General features: G+C 48.4%; 1 protein-coding gene across 1 annotated transcript; it reads left to right on the top strand.

Annotated features, from left to right (window-relative positions):
- The first annotated feature begins 49 nt into the window (after positions 1 to 49).
- LOC115311831 lies at positions 50 to 26,792 on the top strand. The gene is made up of 5 exons (XM_029970684.3): positions 50 to 281; positions 430 to 487; positions 5,666 to 5,787; positions 22,798 to 22,938; positions 26,426 to 26,792. Exons 1-5 carry the CDS (start codon positions 227 to 229, stop codon positions 26,461 to 26,463), a joined length of 414 nt encoding a protein of 137 aa, XP_029826544.2. The 5' UTR covers positions 50 to 226; the 3' UTR covers positions 26,464 to 26,792.

The following is a 26,792-nucleotide window of genomic DNA, read 5'->3' on the forward strand; positions in this document are numbered from 1 at the left end:
GTGAGATGGAGTTGATCAAATTATGAACCGTTCCCCCGCGCCTCACTTTACCAGAACTGGGCGCCGCCATCTTGCCGAATGTCCGCTGCTGGCAAGTTGGCAGGAAGGCAAGCGGTGCATGGGCTCGGCGTGAACCCGGCCCTCTGAACATCGCGCCTGTTTCCCCGGGGGGCCAACATGTTTGGCAGGGCGCACGTCGCAACCTTTCAACCGCCGTCGCAGTAGCATGTTCGCCGTGTCCAAGGGTCCCGATGCGTCTCCCAAAAACCGTGCTTCGTCGGGTGAGTGTTGGGGTTGTCCCCACGACGGAATCTCGAGGAAGGAGGTTGGGGACCCATCGGCCCCCACCCCCACGTCACTTAGGCCCCGCACTCATCCCCTCGTTTCGTTTATGTTCTCTATCTCTTTATTTTTTTCTTCGTACGCCAGGCTTGAAAGTGGTGAGTGAGGAGTGCCGTGGGAGCCCGAGGCGGATCTCCGAAATGAGGTGGGTGTTTACATTTTCTTTGTCTCTGTCCCCTCCCGCGCTTTTGCGAGGGGAACGGTCCCCCCCTTGGATCGCTGCCTCCCGCCGTTCGTGGACTATGGCTCGATTACTTATGAGCTCGATGCATTCCTCGATAAGTTTTTGGGTCCTTGTCGGGAGCTGTCGGACCCCTAGGGCGATGAAACCAAACGGGCCCTCCGCTCGCTGATCGCGAGGCCGTTTCGGCCCCGGTGCCTCGACGTGCAAATTAATCGGGTCTGCCTATGCGCTGGTTTGAGATGGTGTACCGCTCTGGTTTTGCATAGGGTGTATTTGTTCTTCTGTGACACCAGCACAAAAGGTGTGCGAGCGTGTGTGGTAAACCGGTAACAGACCATGGTTGCGAAGTCATGTTGTATGCGCGCGCGAGAAATAACGGCACCAGTGTCGTCCCAACCGGCTCCTAATAGGTGGTATTCACTGGGTTGCATTCTTGAGCACAGCATTCGCAGCACGTGCTCAAGACAGTACCCCACTTATTGTCAGAGAAGGCTCACAATCTTAGTGGTGTGAAGTGCACATTTCAAAAGCGTTGTTGAAGCCCATCGTGAGCTGGCGGTCTGCAACAGAGGACACAGCTATGGCCGCCAGTGAATACCACCTATAGATTATTGCCATGAACACTAACAATCTGGTAACCATCTGGCACGACGAAACTGCTTGATGCTGTTGTTTTGTGTGTTCCACAATGTTACGAGCTTGTTGGGGCAAAGTGGATGCTCCGGGCGAAGCGGGCAGGGGTACCACACTCACTCCAGTTTCTGAGTTGTTTTCATTCGTAGACCCATTGCGTCGAGACAGTGGCATTCTCTACGACATAGAGCACCACTGTCTTTATCCCGGCATTAATGAAGGAATGAGGCGGCAGTGGGCTACTGGCGACAAATATGAGCTCGAGCCACGCAATACCGGCAGCCCCGCTTTTTGAAACAATGTGCGGATCGGTCGATCAGTACGACGAGCTGGTGTCGCTGCCCTTAGCAAAGTTTTCTGCATGCAGACTCCATTTCTTTGTGCTGCAGGATTGGTGCAACTCGCAACGTTCGTCTCGTGTGTAATATTGTCGGATGTTGCACTCTGTACGATCGGTCGTAAAAGTTTCAGCACAAGGTACGAGGGAATGCAAGGGTCGCTGGCTACGGCATCCCAAATCGTAGAGCAATTTTTTTGCTTTTGGTAAATACCGCTTATAATCATTCCTCGACATTTATAACCTATAAAACATGCATTTTTTTTTTTTGCCACACGATGACAGCCGCAGTAAAAGATTTAAGAGAAAACGAACAGCGTTTACCCTCTTAACTGGACCCCAGAACAAGTGGCCGCATTATCTGGAGCCGATCGAATGCTGCCGTTGTTTAACATAGCCAGGGGGTTGGCAGAGCACTGGGTGGGCGCCGAGTTCCACGCGCCGGCGAGGTTTGGCCATTTTCACCGTTGCGGCGATCGGGCACGACGAGCTGCTGTTTGAACGCGCGTCAAGGCGTCGATTGCCACAAGCTCAGATCAGATGCTTGCGCGGAGCTCAACGACGGAATCCCAAGGATTGCATTGTCGGCGTCATTCCTGCAACCTTGTCCGCGAGTTTTGCGAAGGAGAGACCGAAAACAAAGTGTCCGCTTTTATCCTCAGAATCTCGCCACGACAAAGAAGCTTCTTTGGTCGGTGGCGTCGCATTTGAGTGTTCTCGGGTTATACCGGCACCAGTAAGGTCCTGTAAAGTGAGAAACATTCTTACCCAACGTTGTTGCATGGCCGCGTTAAGCTTTTTACACCGTAGAGCTGAAATGCAATCCGCAACGGAACGGGCGGCCAATGCTGCATCGCGGCAGGATTGTTGCAGGACACGGGTGACAAATGTGCGACATTGTTGGGTGGAAATCGAGGGACCGCAATTGAGGACACCGTAGTGTAAACGAGGGGGAAGTGTGCAAAATTGAAGAAAAGGGGCTCGGCGACATTGGGCATCGTTCCACTCCGTCAGATTAAGGGGGGCATAAACCCAAGTTTTAATATTTAAAAAAAAAAAATTCATTTTTCAATTTTGAGGTTTTTGGTTTTAGGAACTAATTGCATACCCTTGCTCTAAATTTCATAACTATGCACCAAATAGTTACATTGATATTAAATACTTTCTGCGCTTGTGAGGCAGTAACAAGGTAAGGGAGTTCAATGTTTGAATACATTTTTCTTAGTTCCACTTTTTGCTGCAACTTCATACAAAGGAATCTTTTGTTCGACGGTAAAATGTTTCTGATGCCACAATCAAGATGTTTCTGAACCTAAATTTTCTGGGGGGGAATCGGGCTATCTACTTTATTTTGTTTTAAGTTAAAGTCCTCATTGAGAAAAAACTGTTTTCAAAAATTGACATAGGACAGATATGCATCTCACATTTTAAGGTAATCACTCTTCCTTAAATATTTACATTTGAGTTGTAAAAACTGCATAGCCTAATGTCCCACATCCCCCATTTTATATTCAAGCAGGTAAAATGATGCTGAATAGCTTCATTTGCATATCATAGATTTCTTAACAAAGAGTGACAGATCTTATGCAGGTATGTAAAGTTGTCCTAGAGAGGTGAAAGTCTGCAGAGTGCGCCTACATCTGAAGTTAAATCTCCCCTGCAGATTTCATTCCCATCACTTCAGTAGTTGAGAAGTTTAACCTCTAGCCAGTGTCCCCCCTTAAAGGGCAACTCCACTCCATTTTTACAATTTTTGGTTTATGATCTGTTTAGTCGAAGCCGGCGACCCTGAATCACGACATATAATTTGTTTTTCGGTAGTGTGCATAGTTTTGTAGATATTGCGAATCCAAGTATCGTTCCGGCGGCACGGCGAAACCGAAACTACCGACTGAAGCAGCTTGGCAACACTGATACTAGTGGCGCGTCGTCGTCCCGCGCTTCTGAGCCGACGCGCCGACAGTGTCGGCTCAGTCGCACGTGGAGTTTCAAAACAGAAAGTTAGATGCACATTTTCTATTTTTACCGCTTCACTTTGTTAATATGCACCAAATGTAGTAAGTTTTAGTGTGTATTTATAAATTTGCCGACCGAAAAGCGAATCCAACTGCTAGAAATATGACGCGCGGTCGGTGCTGGCGCAGCGTGACTGTATTTGTTTCTTGCTCGCGGACCGAGAGAAAACGAAATAATGGGAGATAGATGGACAGATGTATCCACAAGTGGTCTAAGTTGTTAAAGCCAAGGTGCCTTTATGTGCACGCTAGTTAGATCAGCCGCGACCTGCTGCGTCCGGCCGATCGTGTTCGAGCAGCCAGCGGGCGGTACGCGAACAGCGACGGCACCGCATCGTTCTTCAAAGACGCATGTTTTGTGGAGAAACCTGCAACAGTCAGCAGCCGCAGATTCCGTGTGTAGGTGTCTGACGTAAAGTGCTGGGAGCAGAGCTTCGCGTTGGAGCTCGGAGTCAACGATCTTTTGGAGTCTATCCGGCGAACGGCACCGACCCACACCTCGTGCCTCTTCCGGTCTCTTGGGAACTGGTGGAACCACAGCTCCGGGTTGCGCGCCGGTTTGTTGGTGCAACCCACGGCACTACAAGTCGTGCTTGACATTGCCCAACGCGAGCCCGGCAAGTCTCTCCGGCTCCACGACGCGCGCGTGGGCGAGCAGCACCGCCTTGCTCTCTTCCTCGCTGTCGCGGAAGCAATGCTGGAGTTAAAGGAACTGCGTGGACACTAATAAAAGTAGGAGAACACAGGATAATAGGGTAAACACCTCGTGCCGTCAGCAGAATCGTAGAATGCCACGGGAAACGAAGCGTTTGCGGCATCCGTACGAGAGTGTAGGACCAGACCTACGTCATCGCCCAGTGTTGCTTCACCAGCTCACCCGGTGACAGCGTTGCTCACCCGCTTTCGGGCCGCTAACCGAGCCGGGGGAACATTTTTAATATTGGTTTTAATCGGTAACGCGGCGTCGGTTTGACGTGATATTTTGGACATGACCGTATTTTGACCTCCTAAAGCGATACCAGTCATTTCGATAGGGTCGACTTTTTGAGTGGAGTTGCCCTTTAAGGGGAACACGATCGGGTGTGCATTACCGAGAGATGCGCAGTGACGCAGCATGCGGCTATGTCTTAAGCGCATTGCAGAACCTGGCCACAGGCAATACCTGCCTTAAAATCCCTGCCCCCTCCCCTGATGCAAGGCAGAGCCAGAGCATCACCTTCCTTTTTCCTTTCGCCGCTGACTCCTCGTCAGCAGAGAAGGTATCACACATGCCAAATGTGCCCCAAAACGCTTGTGGGGGAAGCGACTTTGCGGAGCAGCCGGGTTCGGGGCGGGACATATTTTATTTATTTTTTAATGTATTCGAAAATCCTCGCAGGGTCCCTTTTGGACATTATGCAAGATTGGAGATTTAGTCGAATTAAGGTATAAACTCTTTTTAAAAACACGCACATGGAACCAGAGACCTCATACCCGTTTTCACCTCAAGAAAAATGGACGTTTTGCTCAATGTTCACACGCCGCGCGAAGTAGTTCTTACAAGATATGGTTGTCGGAGGCAGAAGCGATGCTTTTGGCGTTTGAAATGTGTACGTCTTGATAAGCTAACATATATCTAATCCAAACTGCACCTACATATATCTCAATTCTCAGCATAAAGAAGGAAATTAGTAGTGCTGCGCGAGAAGTCATACTTTTTTTACTGTGGTTCTTGAGGTGAAAACAAGTGTAGTTCTCTCAGCCACAAACAGCTTTAGCAGAAACACGACACAATTTCTGCAGTTTTATGTTCTTGTCCGCAGCCTGGTTTCGGTGTGGTCAATGTTTTCTTGCGTCGCAACCTTTTTACATTTTTGTAAGGTAAGTTTTTGTAGAGCTATCGGAAATCTGCACGAAAGAAAATATGTTACCAACAAATACGACGAAGATCGTGGAATAAATGGAAAAAAAAAGCCTCTAAGCCCCTCTTCCCTTAGACTAAAAAAACGCTTTGCTTAGGGAAGAGACTGTTGAAGGGGTTTGGGGGCTCGGGGGAAATGTCGGGGCACCCTGTGAAACCCAGATTGAGTGCCCATGCTCCGAGCGTAGCCTCTTCTTTCCATTTGTCTCTTTGTATCTGCTTGTGCCACATCTCTTCCGCATGTTGCGTTGCAGTGGTGGGAGACCCCCCTACAGCCAGACGAACGGACGGCGTTCTCAGAGTGGCCCCCGCGGAGGGGAACCCCCGGAGGCCGGTGCCCTGCAACACGAGGCCGTCGTCAGGTACCTCCACACCTGTGAGTCTCCTCTTCCCTCCGTACGAAGCGTGGTTCCAGGACACGCCTTTGACCGGTGCATTTAGCGTCGAAAGCAGTCCGAAAGCGGTGGAAAACGACGTTGCGGAAGTCAACACGTGCTATCGGGACGTTGCAGTCCCAGCGGTCGGTGGCACCAAGTCTTGGTAAAAAGTGTGCGCGAATGTGAATGTTGCCGTCGTGGCGGCGTCCGTTCGTTGGAGAGCGACGTCCGGCAGAACGGGCGTCTGTCACGTCCATGTGGCCAGCGACGAGACAACACTTTTGCGACGTCGACCGGAAGTCGGGGGACCGCTTTTTTAATGTGCAGTAAACGTGCCGTATTCCAGGCACGGTGTTCCGAAGGGACCACGAAACTATTTCACCTTCGGGGAGTGTCCAACAATCGTCTGCTTTTACTTTTGTGCTCCGGTGTTTCCAAAGAGTGCATCTGTGAGGCTCTCATATCTTTTTACTTTTCAATTTTCTGTCCTCCCCCCAGACCGGACAGATACCATCTCTTTGGAAGACGCTGCATCCCCAAAAAAAATAGTCGCCCTTTTTCTCAGAAAAAAAAGAAAAAGGCAAATTAGATGTTGCATGTCTCAAAAGCGTGAAGCCAGTCTGCTTTTAAGGGAGCTGTGCAGCGATTTTAACCTTGAAAGAATTTGCATCTTCTACTTTTGACATTGTTCATCTTGTCACGAAGGACAGAAAACACAGCTCCTTCCTTCGAAATGTTGTGATTCCGCCGCGTAATCGCGAGGCAAAAATTTCTATATTCCCCGACCTGCAGCTGCGAGCGGCGGCCATGAGAACCACGTGGCATGACGTCAATGGGGGTCTTGTAGAAAGATAGCAAGTTGTGCGAATACCCGCTCGATAAAGCATAACTTTTCTATAAATCTTGTCGTTGCAACATAAATATAAATGCGTCAAAAACCTGGTATCATCGACAAAACTTTTATTATATGGAGCTTTAGTGGTACCATCTATCCTAGGTCCACAAAACCGTCAGCTCTATTTGCTGCCGCCAGAAGCCAAAGGGGGAGGGGAACAGCGGCGGACGTGGATGTCCGGATGCGGATGAGACTTTCCTCCTTTCACCATATTGTTCCCGCTGCGCCCGCTAGTACGTGGTCGCGAGCGGAAGAGTTCTCGATGCTCACTGATGGCTCTAAAGAGAGAACTTCACAGGACCTCCGCACCACCCCCATTGACGTCACAGCGCACGTGACTCGGAAGATGGTAAAGGAGTTGAGAGGTGCCGGAAACCTCAATCTTCGTCCATTTTTAAAATAAAAACTAGGACATGCAGGCAAAAGTGGTTTTTTGTTCTTTACTTCAGAAAGGTCGAGGCAACAACTCCCAAATTATTTAAGCAAAGCACTGAAACTGTTGCACAGCTCCTTTAAGTGTGGCAACACCGGTTCACCATCCAGATCGAGGCGGGCTGGAGTGGCGATGGAACCTAGGATTCCAGGATTCTGCAGCGCAAGCTTTCGCTCGATGTGCTCGAAGTTGTGGTGCACTAACTCACTCGGCCACCGATTTCCCCTCCCCTTTCTTGCAGTATTGTGGTAAAGGCGGTGGCAATGGGACGTTTTGTGGTGCTGCTTTGCAGTGATGTTGCACAGACGAGCTTGGTATATGACTCATACCTCGACGGTACAAGCATTGTCGTGCGTGGCGTCTCTAAAGAAAAGTTCCACCACAGCTGCCTTTTGAGTGGCGATCGGTTGCCAAGCGTATTATAGCGCCGCAGCTCGGAGTGTGCGGAGCGAAAACTTGCGCTGCAGAACCCAGAGATCCCAGGTTCGAGCCCCGTCCCTGCCCATTTCGATCCGGACAAGCGTCATACCGGCACGTGGTCGTGCATCGCCACAGCGCGATGCACGTCAAAGACCCCAGGCTAGCAATAGACAGATCTCGCCCAGCGTTCAGCGCATGCGTGATGCTGCCATGTCTTTAGTTTCCGGGGGGCAGACTGCAGCGCACGAGAGGGCTCATGCTGTCTCGGCCGCTGCCCGCGCTGAGCTCCGGCAAGGTTGTTGCACGTGGAGAAAGGCTGTAATTACCTTGACGTGTCGTGGTAGCGGTGGCATGGTCAAACTGGCTGGTCAGGTCAGCCCATTGTACCCATAGGTCGGCATTTCCGAACCCACTCACTCACCATCACATCACTAATTACAGGAACATCCAAAAGTCACAGCCCTTCACATCACAAAGTACATCGAAGTCCAAAAGTCACAGCCTTTCACATCACATAGTACACCGACGTCTAAAAGTCACTGCCTTTCACATCACAAAGTACACCGACGTCCAAACGTCACGGCCCTTCACATCACAGAGTACACCGATGTCTAATATTCACGGCCCTTCACATCACAAAGTACACCGACGTCCGAAAGTCACGGCCATTCACATCACGGAGTTCAACCGGACAACAAACTCATCCCCATCACCTCACCGCAATCTCTGAACTCACCAAGTCATTCACCGTCACTTCACGAATCCGTCAAGTTCACGAAGTACTTCACCGTCACATCACGAATCCTATAGAGTTCATGAAGCATTCCCCATCCCATCACCTCCAACTCTGAATTCACGAAGTCGCTCACCGTCCCATCACGAGCTCATCGAGTTCAGCAAGTCGTTCCCCTCACGTCCGTGAACTGATCCCGTTCATGAAGTCGTTCGACCGGTTCGACTTCACGCCCCTTCACCGAGTCACAGCCGTTCACCGAGTCACAGCCATTCACCGAGTCACAGCCATTCACCGAGTCACCGAGGTCACGGAAAGCGGCGTCGGCCGCGGCCACCGCCACTGCCTCCGGCTTTCAGCCATCCTCGAAGTTCTTTCGCAGCGGCGCTGACGACTCCAGGAGTCCAGATGTGTGTTTCAGTGTGTGTCTGTGTGTGTGTGTGTGTGTGTGTGTGTGTGTGTGTGTGTGTGTGGGGGGGGGGGGGGGGGGGGGGGGGTGGGGGGGGGAGTGTTGGGCTGGGCCGGGTGACGCACCGTGCTCTTGTCATTTTGTTTGTTTAGCTAGTTCCCTCTGGCTTTTAGTTTTGTTTTCCCGTTTCTTTTATTTTCGTTTTGTTTCGCGCTTTCTTCATCGTGTGCGCATGCTGTGGAGAGCGAGCGGCTTCTTGACTTCCCTGCTCCGAACTTGTGAGATAAGGTGCTTGTTTCCGGGAGAGTTATAAGCCCCACGGATGCCCAGAACCAAAATGGCTGCTGGTTTGTCGGCGAGCGGTATTACAAAGGGTGGCATCACCCTAGCAAAGCGCACATGAAGGCTCCCTAGACTTCGCCTGGTTGTCGGCGTTGTGATTGTGGAGGGGACCCCACCTCAAAATCTTCTGGCCTGTCTTTTTTTTTTTTTTTTTTTTTTTACTTTCGTTGCGCACGGTTTTTTCTACGAAAACAAAAAGAAGGCGCTTATATTTTTGCCAACGACCACTCACCGAGGGGGCAAAAAGGAGAGACAGACACGAACCTGCGTGCACGATTTTTGTGAAATATCTTACAAACATTAATACGAGTCCATAATATATGAACGAAGACGTTTTAGCGAATTACATTTTAGCGAATAGAGGTCACATACGCGAGTCGACGTTTAGGCATTTGTAGGGGCGGCAAACTGGGCATCCAAACAGACCGCGCCAGGCGGTCTGTTCGGAACGATAGCAAGGGGTGCTTTGCTGTAGTTTGGGGAAAATTAAATGAACTCAAGTTCGAGCGTCCATCGCCAAAGGTTTGGCAAGCTCGAAAACAGGACGGCGGCGGCCTCCATTTTATCTATTCGGTCAAATGAACGTCGCCATTCGCTAAAGTGTCATTCGATGAAACGTCGTGGGCCAGGTTTCGCTCGCTAACCGTCGTTCGATCAGTACAAAATTGTTTTGTGTGTTTTATCTTAATAATTATGATCCATGGCAACCAGCCTATCGTTGCCAACCTCACGTTACGTCGTAAAATAGCGCGATGATGTCACTTTCATAAGAGATACCATAATAACGCAATACTTCACAACCGACCGCTGAATCACCCATGTAATATTTTGTCACAGATTTCATCATATATATATAAAGTAGACATTCCAAAACAAGAGTCATCCATTCCCAAAAACTCCAGGGAATGGAACTACCTTCCCTCATCTGTTGCCACAATTGCCACTTACTATATGTTTAAAATTGCCGTAAATAATCTATACAGCTCAGACTGCGCTCCAAGGTGTACAGCTTTGTTTTGTTCTCTTCTAACTCCCGCTCACCTCTGTAATGCCGATGGCCCTGATGGTATGTCAGTTAAACAAATAAATAAAAAAGTAAGTGCCTCCCCTGAAAAACCTCTTCAAGAGGCGACCTGCAGCTTGCCGAAGCAATGAAATCTGTTTTATTCGAACCCGTTGGTCAGAGTACACCTCATCATTAATTAAACCACTCTTTGGATCATTCACCTCAAAGCAATATGTTTACTTCTGAGCGTGTTCGTGTCCCTCAACCTACTTTGAGCGAAATGCAGTCGAGATAACTAATGATGGCGGTCGACTCCACTTTTTTCAGCTTTGAACCGAGGCGAGGCGCGCGATTCACGCGCGCCTCGCGCTCGTTGTTTTACGCCGGGGTTTGGCTGCGCATAGACTCGTTTTATAGGTAGCGTACTGTGTTTTCGGAGTTCATTTTTGAATAGAATCGGAGCGTGTTTTTCGGAGTTTATTTTGTAGCGTAGGCTACACTGGCCGAGGTTGAGCAGTTTCGCGTGGCTTCTGGCGAGCCGTGCTGCGTCACACGGGTCAGTCCCCGATGCACGCGCCGCGCGCATGGACCCGCTCGAGACCATGGCTCGCGCTGTCCGGTTGTTCTGGGCGGCAGCTTGGTTGCTTGATACATAACACGGCGCACAGCTGGCCAAACCAACGACGGGCATCTGGCACGCCCCAGCGGAGAATTAATTTGGACCATCTGGGGATCTTTTGACGTGCAACCGAAGGCTCGGTTACACGGCGCCTCCTCCGCAATAAGAAGAGCGGAGAAGCTTAACTCATCGGATCCCGAAGTAGTCACATAATCCGTAAACCGTCTGTGTCATTGAAGCAGCAGTAAGCATGATAATCAAGCTAATCGTAGACAACCAGGAAAGCTAAGAATAACCAGCTGAACCTAAGCTTACGCTACGTATATCCTGGCATAGCCGAGCTAAGCCACTGCAATTTTTTTAGAATGAATTCGGGGTGTTTTTCGGAGCTTTCTTTAATGGTATACAAAATGCGGAGTCTGTCGGCTTCTTCGGTGGTGCGAATTAAATTTAGAAAACAGCAGTTTGCGAATTTAGTAAATCAGCCTTTTCATATGCGAGACTTCGACTGTGGTCGTAAGAGAAGTTACCTCGTTTCTATAATAACGGGATAAGTTCATAAGTTTCAACTAGAAAGGATGACAAACGTAAAGCTTGTTGTAAATTCCGGGGAAATATGAAGACCTGTCGGGCGTTATTACTTCTGGCACCCCCAAATATTCGGGGTTTTTCGGATAAACCCGAATCGGCAAAAGTTTAAACGGCAAGTGTTCTTCGGATTTCATAGGGTTTATTCGAAAACGCGGAGCCCTAATTATACTGTAGTGGGCTCACGCAAAATGCGGAGCTTACTGCATTCTTAACTTGGTTAAAACTGCAGTTCGAAGCCCCCAGCGCGCACTCGCTCCCTTCCGCCGAGCATTCGCTGCGCTTGCAAGCTTGTGCTTTTCTGGTGACGCAGGTCCACGAAAATAACATGCACACAAAATCAATAAAAGACAAAGTTCCCGGGGCGCGCAAAATACGCATGCCTCGAGAGTCGAGGCACAGAGAACGTATACCAGCCCCAACAGTCGGATGCGCAGTGAACCGGAGGCTAGAAACCTCGCGCTGAAGGCAGACCTTGCACTGCGGTCTTCACCGGTCACTGAATATAAGTACAATAGCGCAATGTGCTGAATGTACTTGGCACGCTACACCTATGTCGATACCTGTGGGCGGCATGTTTCCGTATTTCGAAACTCCTACGCATCCGAAGCTCCGTTCGACTAAACATGAAAGGAACCGCGGCGCAAAAGGACACACACACAAGTAGAACAGCGACACTTGCACAGCGCTGTCTGTCCTCTACTTGCTTTCCTTGGGTCCTCTTGCGCCGTTTTTCCTTGTATGAACGGTCTTTGTCAAAAGTTCACAACCAACCAAGCCGCTCCGGCCAGGCCGGTGAGGGCTCCGAACTTGCTACAAAGACTCTGCACTATGCACCGACTGGCCCACCTTCAAACTTTACCACAGTTCGACTAAACATCTGTTGGACAAAGAGTCAATCATTTGCTAAAGTCCGACGGGGCGGTGTTCGCGAATATAATAGACTCGGAAACCTGATGGGACGCAAGTTCTTGAGGTGGGAATCTCTACGAAGCGTTTTATTAGAGGACAGGGTCTTCAAGTTTCACTCCTTGGCATTGCTTTCAGTCGGGATGGCACGCTGTGCGATTGATTGGGAGCTAGTGCGCCACTTTCCGTGAGAACACCAGTAATGCAGGCGGCTGCTACCTACGGAGAAAACTCTGCGAATGACAAGGACTAAAGTATCTGGACTTATGAATTTTCTAACGTTATACTCACATGACGTGACGTGAGCATGTAAAACGTGGTGCTCAGTGGCACCTCATTTCACATCATTTTTTCACTATATTTTATACACCAACTCATGTTTACAAACAAACTGGAGCGCTCCTCGCCGACGCCATCGTAGCCGGGCATGCGCGATGGGGTGTGGGCAAGAAGCTCGCCGCGTCGCCGATAAACAAACCATTGAATTGCGTTGTTGTCGGCGGCGGTGTGAGTCCCCGTGCACTTTCCTGCGTTGGAATTGTTGATTCTACGTCTTCTTGGGCAATGCCTGACTACTTGAGCAGCCTCAGCGAAATTACCGAGGCTCGCTACACCACAAAACTTCGCGTGAATAATGTGACATGCGGCGATTCATTCCGCGTGGACGCCGCAGAGGGTACGCTAAAGCCTGATTCGCATGATGAAATTTCGGTCGCAATTTACAGTCATGACGTCGCTCGGGCTACAACAGCGTGAACCGTTGCCGAGATGTTCAACATCGATACTGAAAATCGCAAGCAGAATCGGACCAAGTGAATGAGGCATAACAAGTCGTTGATGGTCACTGGTAACAACGATTAACATCTCCGCATTCACTTCTTATCGCAAGTACCGGGCCAACATTTGGTCCACGGGCCGGTGTCGTCTAAAAGAGCAGACGACGAGCAGAAGCGTTTGAAAAAGCAGACTACAGTTCGAGCGATCAGGCGGCCGTTCGATCTTGAAGACGCACTGAACGTCCGCATGCAGGCGGTCCCAACAACTTTTCGGTATTCCCGCTTTCATGACGGAACAAAACAAATAAATCTGATGACAACAAGTATCCGTGAATTTAACCCAAACTGCTTCCCGCCCAAGCAATCGTGGTCCGACGGCGACTGGTTTTCCATTTTCACGGCACATATCCACGTTCTCGGACGAACCAAGCACATGAAAACTGATCTTCAAACCTTTCTCGACTCTTTTGGTACAGCCCCAGCCGCGGCGTTTTGACGAGAAGGCAAGTTTTTGTCAGGTTTTTTTTAATACAACGCTAGAATACACGTCTCACATAGGGACTTCCGCCTTCAGTCCCAGACCGGAAGTGCGCCCGACGCGCGACCACCGCGCCGTGACGTAACAGAGATGAGTTCGTTGGTTCGTGTATTGCCAGAACATAATTTCGGCGACATATTCACCTATACATGAACTCATCTCTGTTAAGTAACGGCGCGGTAGTGGCGCGTCGGGCGTAACAGAGATGCTCCTTAAAACAAAAACCAAAAGGCTCCTTAAAACCAAAACCGACAGACTCCACACGTAACCAGTAACAAAAAAAGAACAGGCCACAACGGGTCGACAAAGGACGTAAAAGGAAAAACCCGAACAGCGAACTTTTCCCTACACTTGGCGAGGTCAAACTTTGTACCTACAGGTTGCCTCAAGCTTGAAACACAAAAGTTGATCCCAAGCTTGAAACACAAAAGCACTAATCACAAACGAGCGTGTTGGGGACGAATTAAGTAAGTGCTTATACTTCCTGTTTACACGTCTAAGAAACTAGGGAGTTTTGTGTATTGCTCCAATAATTCCTGTAAGGATACCCGATACTCCTCTGTCGTCTTAGTGCATGCGTAGTATCGTTATTGGGTATCGTTACCGAGCACAAAAACCGTCTACAAGAATTCCCTACCGTTTATCGTTTTTCTAGTGAAATTAAAGACGACGTTGGCAAGGAGAAGCAAGCTAACTAATCTCGAAGGGAAACATAGGTCGTCTTCGCTCCTTCAGCTCCCCTTGATAACCGGTGATTTCTTCAAGCAGACAGAGTCAGTGAGGACGCCTTCAGCGAACATCAAACATAGTCTTTGAGATGAATGGAGGCAGGTTCTTAATTTTGTTTTCGTTACAAAAGAAAGGTCATTTTGGAACAAGGTCTGGTGGGAAATGCAAGATGGGAGGACGGGTAAACAGCTCGTCCACACTTCTAGACGGGGAACACAGCCTGTCATAAAAACTGGATATGTCAGGCTCTAAAGAGCGTGAGAAAGTAAAAGCTCTTTAGTGAACCGACGATACGTGCCCGAGAACAGCACGGCGACGTGCATGAAAAAAGTTTAAAAAAACGCGGCAAGCCCGGTTCAATAGTTTTCCATGTTTTAAAAATAACAGGCTTATTCTGCTCTTTGCGCACCTCGTGTGTTTGTTTACCCCTCAGACGCTCTGACGTACCTCTATTTACACCTGGTTTTGACCAATGACGGCGCGCGCTTTTCTGTCTCGTCTTCGCGCGTTCTGTGAGCGCCCTTTATGTTTCCCGCTGATTGTTGTGCCACTCTTCGTATTTACTTCTTTTCAATAAGTCACGATAACGTTCGCAAGCGCGGAAGACACGTTTTGGTACCCCTACTTGCACGTCGTATAAACACTTACTTCGAATTTGACTTCGACCTCGACCGCGCACCTTGTTTTTCATTGGTAGCCTGCTTGCAACAGCAGGATGACGGTGATGACAACGCAATCGCGGTCTGCTTGTGGTCCTGTGTGAAGGGCTCTCACTTCCGATCGAAGTGAGAGCCATTCGTATCGCTCCGACGCTGTTGAAAAAGCTCAGCAGTCCTTTGAATGAGTCACTTGCTCAGGAAAATAGCGAGGAGACGAGTGTCTAAGCGCTTATGTAAGAAGAATGGTCTCGATCTCAAATGAAAAGCACTCCAGAAAAATGTGGCCGATATGGTTCGTATGCAAAACTAGCTAGCATAAAAAAGAGATAAATTCAGAAATGGGGACGGGCTATCTGTCTCCCCCCTTGTAAAAGATTTATGTCATTTTATCAAGAATCTTTGAACACTCGTACTCCGCCTTCGCGTTCGAAGCGCTGTTCACGGAGTAAGGCTAGGCTGCTTAGTGGATTGAGTTTCGCCACGTGTTCGTCGCACATTTTCTGATGGGGTCCGGCTTTTACACACAAGTATCGTGCCAGTAGCTGACTTTTGCTCAAATAAACAGAAACAAAAACCTCTTTAGTCAATATTCACGTTCAACGGAAATCAAAGAACTCTGTTCGTATTCCTAGAATTCAAGAACTCGGGAATATGCACGACTGTGATGAAAACTATTATCGGCAACAGCAAGCGAAGCCCCCACCTAAACGCCTGAGAGCACGTAAAATCTTCTCCGCCTGTTATTGCAATGGACATGTCCGCGCGCTTGTTAGGAAACGTGGGCGACAAGCCGTGATGCCAATCGGCTGCTTCCTCACATTTTTAAAATTATCATAATTCTCCGGCATATGGATAAAGCCCGTAATCTTCCGTGATTTTTCTAGAATAGCGTCAAGCCTTCCCGAGATCTTAGATGCTAAATAGCGTTTGAAAAAATGCGGAAGCGGCCGAAACAGATCAAATCCGGCAGCGGCCGAAGCAGATCAAATCCGGCGCACGCTTTTTCGTGTGGACGGATAAAAACGAGCGTATGCCGCATATTACCAGCATCATATAATATCTGTAAGCATTATATTAAGCGAGAGCGAGAAAACCAACATTGTATAGTCCAGTTAAGGTCGCACCTGTACTCGCGTAAAAGCTCCGGGAAGACGGTTTTATTTGTGTTTCCTTGAGGGGTGCGCGCACGCACGCGCTTACAAAAGACAAAAACATGGTCGCACGGACACACGCAGATGCAATCAACGCGAAGAGAAACCCTCCCGTGGCAGAATAGCACACTGGCAAAACGACACCTTCCCCGGCCCCCCACACACAATGACACACACAGACACACACACCGAAAGGAGGAGCCGCCAAGCCGCGCCGCGTAAACGGAACCCCACGGCCATGCAGGAGGCTCAAACGTCTGCCGCGCACAGACAAAGCCTCCCCTAACGTTCGCTAAGCTGCACATATACTACGCGACGCGGGTACGCACGCCCGCAGTATCGGGGCAAGGGAGCCGGAGGTCCGCCAAACTTGTTGGAGTCGCCGCTGAGTCTGTGCCGGTCCAAACATCCCCCCCTCCCCCCCAATCCCCATCTGGGAAGCGCTGGTGCCGCTTCGTCTGCAATACACAGTCCCCTCCCCATTTCCGATTTCGCGCTTAAGCCGCGCACAGTCGCACACGCAAAATGTCACATCCTCTCTCAAGGTCCTCCAAAGCAAACGCCCCCTGCAGTTGCTTCCCCCAAACGTTACCAGACCACCCCTACGAATCTCGTTCTGGGCTCTAACAGAAGTTCCTTCCAAGTTTCTGGGCACCAACATGCTGCAGACACTTCCAAATGTCAAGTCGGCTATCAGTCGCGAAGAGTACGCACACGCAAGCAAACCCATAACGACATCTCCTGAGTCCTGACTCCTAGTTCACGAACTCAGTCCCCATCACATCACAAATTCAGTTCACGAATTCATTCACCATCACATCACGTATACACCAGAGTCACGAAGTCCTTCACTACTGCATCACGGGTGCGTCAGAGTTCACAAGGTCACTCCCCGTCACATCACGGCTCCTTCCGAGTTCATGAAGTCAGTCCCCTTCGCATCACGACTCGTTCCGCATTCACGAAGTCACATCCCCTTCACATCACGGGTTCTTTCGCGTTCACGGAGTTACGCCCATTCACATCACGACTCCTTCCGCGTACACGAAGTCACGTCCCCTTCACATCACGGGTTCTTTCGCGTTCACGGAGTCACGCCCATTCACATCACGACTCCTTCCGCGTTCACGAAGTCACATCCCCTTCACATCACGACTTCGTCCGAGTTCACGAAGTCATTCACAGCCCTTTACCATGACGCGGTGAGCGTGAGTGAGTGTGAGTGAGCGAGTTCGTGAGTGACTTCGCCGAGGTATGATTGTACCGCATGGCACCTTCCCATTTCGCTTCTCCCCGTCTGCTTTGAAGCACCTGGTTGTTTCCTTCCTTCTCGACTTTTGCATATGCGCTCACCGTATATGCGAGCATCCTCGCCAATTGCCTGTTTTGCGACGGGGCAGTCATGCCGAGTTTTTTTTACGAATGCTGACACAGCGCTTGTGCGGTGCTCTTCCGTTACGGGAAACTGCCATACTCCATTGCACTTCCAAGTCCGACTGGAGCCGGCGCTACGACCCGATGGAAGCAATCTAACGGCACCAGAAGTGCATCATCGCGGCACCAGTCGTCCTTTTTGCGTTTGCCATGTCCAAGTAAATCAGTCACACACACTGGATGTGCACGATCACGACGAATTCGCTTCGCGCGATTGGTTCTGCCGGTGATGGCGAACGCATGTAAGCGACGGGCAGCCTTTAAGGTGAAAGGGGCCTGTTCTTCCTGTGTCTTTCGGTGCAGTGGTACAAGCGGTTGTGTTTGTGTTTCTCTTTTAGTTTCCCCCTTGTTCTGTTAGTGCAAGCACGTGAGCAGGTGCGATCGTGTCTGTGGTTTTATTTTAGGTTTTTTTTTGTTTCCTTTGTCAATGATGTTGCTTTCTTGCTAAAGTGTATCAGGGTGTCGAGATCTCGTCGAGCAAAAAGCATGATTATTATTATTTTTATTATGAAAGCTCAAAGGCCGCTCAAATAGCGGAAAAAGACGGAACTCCGTTTCGTGTCTAGTCTGTTTTTTTTTAAAGTGTTGTAAAATAATTTAACTTTTTCATTCTTCAATGTCCATGCAAATGCATGGCCGTTATGTTGCTGCACCTTGGCCGTAGACAAAGAAGAGAGGGGGAATCAAGCAAACCTCATCTGGAAGCACAGTTTTTGCTTGTAAAGCATTTTGTAGAGCAGTTCCGAAAATCTGCTATCCCGCCACTCATCGTAAATAAAAGCGTAACCCCCCACCTTCCAGGATTTTCACAATGCCACAAGCTTTTCGATTTCAGTACGTGAGCAGTCGTACACAAAATTGACGCTGAAACTTTTTGACAATTAATTCAGTCAAAGTGAATCAGCTAACCTCTTCTCATTTTCGCCTCAAAAGCCGTAGCCAAAAGAAATTCCAGCACGTCGCTGTTTGTTAATTTTTAAATAAAATTAAATTAAAAGGGGAAATTTCTTAATTTCCCCTTTTATACGAAGAATTAAGATATATGTAGGTGGTGTTTTAGATTAGATCTCTGTTGCCTAATCAAAACATACGCCCAAAGCGCCGCTTCTTCCTCCGACAACCAAATCTTCTAGGAACTACTTTGTGCGGCGTACAAACAATGCGCAAATCTCTCTTTTTTTCTTTAGTCGAAAACAAATACAGAAATTTAGCCAATTAAAACTTGTTGTCGGCTTAGTAAAAATGAGAAGTATAGACATTATCACTAAACGAAACAAGAGAAAAATGCATGCCAGCAGGAATTGTCATTCATAATGACTAATGTGAACTGATTCATCAGAACGCAGTTTCTCAAGAAGAGGCCCGTGTTTGGGCAATGTCAGTTCCAGCGCAACATCGAGCTGAGAACCGCACTTTGTTTTTCTCGTTGACACCACCGTAGGGATGCCAGGTTCACAGTTTTTCATTCTCCCAAGCCACTTCATAACCCTCCCCTTTAAATTTGTTGCGGCCTACAGTTCGGGAAGCACTGTTCTAGAGCACGAAATACGGAAGACACAGGAGAGAAGGAGGTTGGGACGCTGGTGCGTGTCGTGTCTATTTCGTTAGTGGTGCACATCTTAATCAGAAGTGCGACAAACCAGCCACACCGTTTTGCGAAAGAATGATGCGCGAAAAAAAGCAAGAGGCAATATACGGAAATCGTGAGTGTCCCGAGGTTACCGAAGCCGGCGCTGTTTCATCGTAAGAGTTCACGAGACTGCACAACGTGCTCGGTTGAAATTAAACTCAAGAGTGTGATCCAGTGCCTAGCCTAGCTTGTAGCTTCAGCTTTGCAAAGTTCCTCAATGAAAGGCATGTTTTGTACTTTTATTGAGTGGAAACATTCGTTACTGCTTTGGCCAACGTGATGGTGTACCATTTTTTGGGAAAATGAGGCGTGACAGTGGCAGAATAAACAGAAAGGTGCCCTCGAAACCTGCTTTGTCACGGCCATTGGTTGCCGACGCTCGTTAAAGTGGCACACAGAGTCGTTTTTTGCACCGGATAACTTGTCTCGTTTCGATGCCAAATTGGGTTGTGGCGTTCCACCGGCTTCCACCGTCTGACCTCCGGTCAGAGTGTGGGTTGCGCTATTGGGGGAACTAGTGGTGCTACAAACTGGTTGAGTTTTGAGTTCGACAGAGTTTGACTTTTCCGAACTTTCGACTCGAAGTTCGACGAGTGTCAAACTAAACTTGAGCGTGTATGCGAAAATTTTTCATTTTTTCCTTTGCTGCTTTGCTGTGCTGCATCGTGACGCCCTTATCTCATCGCGCGCTTCCAATTAGTAATCGTTCTACAAAATAAAAATGTAACTACTTCATGATTTATTTGTTTTTCGGAGGTCGAAAGTCTAGCTTAACGGTCGGGTAACGCCGTCTGTGCGTGAAATTTTGTAAGTACAGAAATGCATCGGCTTAGAAGGGAAGAAAGCCGCGTTTTTAAAGCTTTTAGTCTAGGTGACGCAAGCTGCCGCCCGTTACGAAGAGTGCAACCGTGAACATCCGTCCATCTTTCGTAGAACTTAGCTAAAAGTCTGAAGGTTTGACAAAAGTTTGGGACATCCCTCGCAGTCAAAACGGTGCCACGTGTCACAAGCAACTATCTCGACGTTGTGAGGGGGTGCCCGGCTCCGGTAGCTTTATCTAGCAATTGGGAAAAGTGCTTCGAGCATTGACAACGACGTCATCCCCGCCCCCGACCGTCTGTCCCCGCACCCGTAAGCCTGAGGGGAAAGATAAGAGGGCAGCCACGGAAATAGCGGAGCCGTTGGAGTGCTTTTAGTAACTCGGACGACGAAAGTTGGAGGTCGTTTCACGCGCTGGCATGGAATTCTCGGCCGTCCCCGTACAATTCCCATGTTTTTTTGCGTGTCATTCTTTCACTTTTGGCTCTAAAGACTTTCGTTGATGTTATGATTGACCATTTTTCGTAGGTAGTATGTGCATTTGGTCCCACAAATACCGCAGAACCTTAGCTCTAGCGACGTGCGGTTCCAAGGTCACCGAATAGAGGGCGGCAGCGTGCCGGAAATTTTATGCAGCGTGGACTATCTACAGGTACAGCCTATACGAGGATTTTATTTCTTTATATTGTGTATTGCGATACACCATCAGTGATGTGATTGCTGCGCCAATTGCGCCAAACTGCGCCAATGGTTTAACCATGCTACATCCTGCTACAATTTGCCAAAATATGGGTAATCTGCGCCAAGCCTCCGCCAAACAAATAATTTCGGTCGCCTTTCAAAGCCGAAACTAAACTGAGTACTGTAATTGAGCATGCGTGTGTTATGTGCACAAGCGGCCGCCCGACACAAAGTGTCCTGCATCAATTGTCCACCCGGTCTTAAATGGTTTTCCCGCCGTCTCGCGTTTGGTGCTTTCGTCGTCTCGTGATTCTCATCTCGCGTCTTTCTTTTTATTATGCTTTTATATATTTTTAACGATAGACGCGGCTGTGTGGGGTGTGTGCGGACGCTCCGACGCTAGCGTGTCGGGTACCATTCTTGTGGTCATGCTGTGAAACGAAACCATGTTTTTGCGTGGCTGGAGTTACTTTGTGAGCTGAAGCACTCGCTCCTGAAAGCAGCGGCCGTGTGGAAACTATATTTGGTCCCTGCCTTCCAGTCACCGAGGTCGCGCGACGTCGGGTGTTGCCGTTTCTATGTCGCTGCAGATATGGCGCTTTCTAAGATGAAACTAAGTACCGCCACAAGTTCATCAACATTCCTGTTCTTGTTTAAATAACGCGTTACTACAAAAATCTATCTTTAACTCAAAGACTGATGTGTCGAAGTATTGATTACATAGGTTTCTCTCGGTGGGCTTTCTTTCGAAAGCCCGGTACGTGAAAGATCTTCCGCGAAAGAAAGTTGGTGAAGAGAACTGAGCTAAAGTAAAGAAGGCAATGGTCTGCACGCTGAACTCGCACAGCGCGCTTGTTTGTTTCGGGTTCAGTCATTGCACAAAGCGCTCCAAGAACTTTTGACCCTGGCTCGCGATGTGTTACATCGATGCGCTCAGGTTTCTTCTTTCTTTTTTTCGTGTGTATGTGCGTTTAGCTTGTACCTTGTTTGCTGGCCTGGCAAGCATGTGCCGCTGGACTGTCTTTTGTAGTATGCTCGACAGTTATACTTTGCACAGAATTTTGGGAATCAGTTGGTGACGGAGCGGGGTGGCATGGTTTCGGTTTCAATCGAACCGTCGTTTGTCTCCGCTCGCGCGACGAAGCATGCGCAACTGCAAGCTTGCCGAAGTTGCCCTCACGTGCATGCAAACATGATTGCACGACAGAGGCATCAGCCAGGACGCTTACAGTCGATTGGTTTTTACGTTTGCTTACTTTTGACGAAAATCTGGTACTTCGGGAACCAGTAAAACGGTGGCAAGCGGTTTTTCGGAATTGCTCGGCAACCCTTACAGCACACTACACTTGTGGGATGTCAAAGCAGTGAAACACAAGCAGCGAGTTCCGTCGCAGCACGTCAGATCAGACCACAACAGAACACAAAGTTCCCTTTCTTTGTATAGCAATTAAAACAAATATTTTTCTGTTTCAAAGAATATCTGCTCCAAAAGCCACTTTTGTTACTAGGAAGCACTGTCTTGGCTGCTCCAAAAGCCATTTTTGCTGCTCCAAAACACTGTTTTAGTTGCTCCAAATGCCACATTTGCTGCTCCAAAACACCGTTTTGGCTGGTCCGAAAGGTGCTCCAAAATGGGTTAGGCCAATCACAACATTGACCATGCATTTTGGTAACTGCAGAGTTGGTTAAGAACAATATATCTATGATGTGCGCTTCTTTGAGAGCTAAGAAGGCATTGTCCGGAGTGTAATGTGTACGAGTTTCTTGGGTTTTCTTTTGTGCAGATTGCGCCAGGAGTGTGGACTGCTCGAGATGCAACTACCGTATTTACTCGCGTATAGGTCGACCTGTTTTTCAAAAATCGCCTCATCAAAACTGGGGGGTCGACCAATACGCGAATCCCGATATTATATTTTTCAACTTTTTTTTTTTTCGGGGGTCCCCTGAAGTTAGGGGGTCGACCTATACGACGTATCGACCAATATGCGAGTAAATACGGTACCTAAGAAAACGCTTCTTTTTTCCGTCCAAAAAAAAGTTTCCTTTTTATCTGTCTGGGGAATATGGTATAACAGAATTATATCGTCCAGACTATAGTTCACACCCGGTGTAAAGTCTGGAGGGGCGAAGCTTGGAGAAAAATAAAAGTCACGTCCCATCATCTTGAATGATCTAGCAAAAAAAAAAAATTATACAGCTCGATGGTGCTGAGAAAAGGGCGCTTCTCCCGTGTTTCAGCCTGGAAGGGCGTCTGCAATGAGCTGGAACTGCAGCAGGGCAGGTGTGAACCATGCGGAGCCGTCGGCGGCAAGGGGGCCCCCACGCGTCCGGAGCCACGCCGCCTGGTGGTCTACTACCAGCAGGAGGAGGAGCTGCCACGTGAGTCGCTCCTTCGGGCCGAACGTCACCGAAAGGGGGGGAGGTCCGATTTCAGTCTTGGCGAGAGCGTTTGCCGGTTGCTGGTTGGATGTAGCGCCACAGCTTGGGCATGATGGACCAACGAGGCGCTTTTTGCCCGTTTGCAAGTTCACAGTCGGGAAGAAAATTCGGCGAGAACGTCTCGCCAACCTGCAAACAGCGAGAGAGGTCTCGTGGTGTCTGACGTGCTTGTCCTTGGTCCTGTTTTATTCACCGGTCTAGCGCAACGGAGGGGGGGACTGAAACCCTATGAGCCTCCCGCCCTGGCTACACCGCTGGCAGGCTGTCAGTGGCTTCCAACGTGAAATAGCAAATGGTCGCTGTCTCAGCCTGCAGACGTGCGACTTTTTTCCGGTCTGTTAGCAGGTGACGTACAATGCTTTCTTGTTTTACTTGTATATGCGAATGGCACTTCATAGCAAACAAACCGCATTCTTCACTCGCATTAGCAGACGAACCGCCTGCAAACGCTATCTTTACTCGTTCTGCGAAAGGCTAATTACATCTCGCGTTGGCCAAAATCGAACCCCTGGTGTCAAAGTGGAGAAATGATTGGTGTGCTTGTATTTCTACAAAAATTATCATTATGTTCAATGAACTAGTGCGGATTGATGGATACGGCTGAAACCTTTCAATCGGGCGGTAGCTCCTTTAAGCTCCTTTAGTAGAAAAGACATTCTCCCGAGAGGAGAAGCAGGTCGTGCCACTTGGCACCGCGCTCCTTTGTTGGGACACCCTTCTTGTAAAAAATGTTCCAACAAAAGCGCGAGATTTAATTTTGTAATGAAAAGCATCAGTTATTCAAAAAGTGCCGATATATTTCATTTGGTATAGATAGGTTCTAGAGTTCCCCATGTTTATTTTTAAGAAAAATTTGGCAAATGTATTTTTGTGTGTGTGCATGTTTATTTATTTTTTAAAAACCTGCACACTTCAACAGTTTCTGTCATACAAATTTTAGAAATGGCGATTGTAGGTGACAAAACTCGCGAAGAACTAGGAGTACACATAAAATCAAGAGTGCACCGGGTGAAAATGTGGAGTGGGCTAACTTTTGGTATACAATCAAGGAGATTCAAACGAGCATTCGCAAGGCAGGAATGGCGTTTTATAATTGAATCGGCCAAGTTTTTTTTTGTTTTTTTTTTATATTGAACAGAAGGAAGGATGGGAACTGTAATTTAAAATTAGGGGTCAATCTATAATCGTAACCGGAAAACAGAGCTGTATTTCTGCAGTGCTTCACTGCAGGCTACGTCAAGATGCGATTGCATTTCGACGTTTCTTCTACGAAGGTCATATTGCGCCAGTTGAATGAAGGCGAACCTCCATCCTTTGCTCGGCCTTCGGTCTTTGCAGAACAAGCCCTCCTTGCTTCTCTATCCCTAGCCAAATGCCCTTTTCTCTTTCCTGGGGTACGATTGGCACAACGAACACGCCGAACCTCGGTGCGCTGCCGCTTTTGTTCAGCGTCGTGCTCTTCAGCCCGCTGTTATTCTCTCGCAAGACATTGCAAAGACGACCGACGAGCTTCCGGCAAGCTTATACGACATCTATCGTAGGCCCCTTCCAGAATGGGTGCCCTCTGTTGGAAGCTATGGAATCCCTACACAATGGCGGACGCAAGGGCGGCTTTCATTCGTGCCTCAACTTCACGAGCCCTCGTGCGGCGGGAGCAAAATTCGAGACTACCCACTCGTGCTCCTCCCACGTCCCGTGGTGTCAGTTTATCGAAAGTAACGTTGAAAGACGAGAAACGCCTCGGTGCCACCAACCGTTATCTCTACCGGAAAGGACAGGAACCAGTCACTCCGACAGGTTGGCGGATATTTCGCGGTTCAATCGAAAACCGTTCGCGGCTACGTGCAAACTCGAGGGGTTTGTGTACTCCCGCGACGCGGCGCAGGTGACCTTGAAGCTTGACGGCATTTGGTCCACTCCTCGGGGGAAAACTTTGTCGCGTGAAAGCACACACTGCCAGGCATTTTTCTGGATACTGTAGTTACTGACGAGATGAGGATGCCGGGGAGGAACTTCGGGCGTCCCACCTCCAGCGCAAGCTTCCTGCCTTCGATAGCGCCTCGACGTCTTGCGCGCGTTTGAAAGAAGTGCCTCGACGTTCTCGTTCTGCTGATAACCGCACCCCAACCCTGGGACTTGAAGCGTGCGTTCGTTGCTGTTGTTTCGCTGTTTGGAATTGTAATCGCTGTTCTGCGTTGCCCTCAATCGATCACATTCAAAGACGGTTTGTAGAGACTATGTACGACAGTATTTTGCGTAAAACCTGTCATAGCTGCTACAGCTACGACAGATTAATTCGGAAACTGGGTGACGTCCTTCGTATAATAGACGTCATTTACGAAATTTATCGATTTTACGCAAGGTTGTTTACGCAGCTGTTGATTCATTGCTGCTTTTAAGGGGACACACCCCCTAGGGGGGTCAACGTTTGAACCCTTGTCTTAAAATTAGTGAAATTTACAGGGTAGGCTTGTGGTCATGCTAGAGGGTGTATAACAAAATTTTAGGTCTGTCGGTTAAATGAAAAGGACATTACAGTAGCTTCTATCAGCAACACACCTACATTGTTTAGTTAATCTGTCGTAAGAAAACTATCACCATATTCAAGATTTTTATTCTCTAGATATGTAGCAGAATGCCTAGAGGGTGCAGCTATGGAACTTTTTTTTCTAAAACGTCATTGATTTCTATAAATTTTCTCTTCTGAAAAATTGGTTAACTTTTTGGTCTCCTGTGTCTTTGACAAAATGTCAACATTTTTTATAAAAGACATCCGTAAAGTGACAAAGAAGTTCTATAGCTGCATTCCTTATTAAATTTCAGTCGGGAAAGGGGAAGAATGAGCCTTCCCTGTTTTTCCGTTATCAAAGAATATCATAGATTGGCTAAAATGAAATTTATATTAAAAAGTGCATCGGAGAAAAATGTGTTCAAAGTGCTCCAAATCCTACCTTTTCTTTAGCTTTGGTGGACAGAAAATAATTTGTAAAAAATGAGCTATGCAGTGTAAATTAATTTAACTTTCTGGGAATACTCTGTAAATAGTGGTGGATGTAAATATGTTATTTTTTAAAATAAACTTTTTTTTGCAGAAATTTTTTTTTTTTAAGCCCCTTAAGCGTTGTCTGTTTTCGCGCCTCCTCTCGGTCCGGTCGCCCTCTATGCCTTTTTTACCCCTCTGTTTCACTCCATCATCGCCAATTACAAGAATGCAACCCAACCATAACCAGCTAGACCAATCTGCAACAGACCACTTTTTTGTTCCACGAGCACCTTTCAACGAAAAGTCGAGACATTGGTGTGTGCAGTTATAACTTTGCGTGCCTTTATATTTTTTTTTTTCTCTATTCCTATGACAATGCAGCACTTTTTAGGCTTAGTGCTGTTTGTGGACGCATCAGAACAAAGATTATAATTTTCTTTCCAGGGGGCTGCGAAGAGGGCGGTCTGGAAACTCGAGCCTGAGCGAGCAGAGCGACCGTTCCTTTCGCGCCCCAAGGCGGATCCGTTTGTACAGTATTTATTTTTTATCCGACGGGCGGACGGCGTCTGCGGCGACGACGGCGGCGACGGCGACTCCCGAGGCATTCCCGTGCGCCACCTCAAGCCGGCGACTCGTCTCTTGCTTTCCAATGACCCTGCCGGGACCGCTTCCCCACGATGCACTCACGGGGGAGCACGGCCGCGGCACAGCGTTTGCTCTCTTTTCTACCGATCCATGTACACGTTTTTATCATTTACCTCCGCGGAAAAAAAAGAATGAACGGAACAATAAAACAAAAAGTGTCCGGCCA

Source organism: Ixodes scapularis, unplaced genomic scaffold (assembly GCF_016920785.2).
Source record: "Ixodes scapularis isolate PalLabHiFi unplaced genomic scaffold, ASM1692078v2 PGA_scaffold6__148_contigs__length_123643588, whole genome shotgun sequence".
In the NCBI taxonomy this organism is placed as follows: Eukaryota; Metazoa; Arthropoda; class Arachnida; order Ixodida; family Ixodidae; genus Ixodes; species Ixodes scapularis.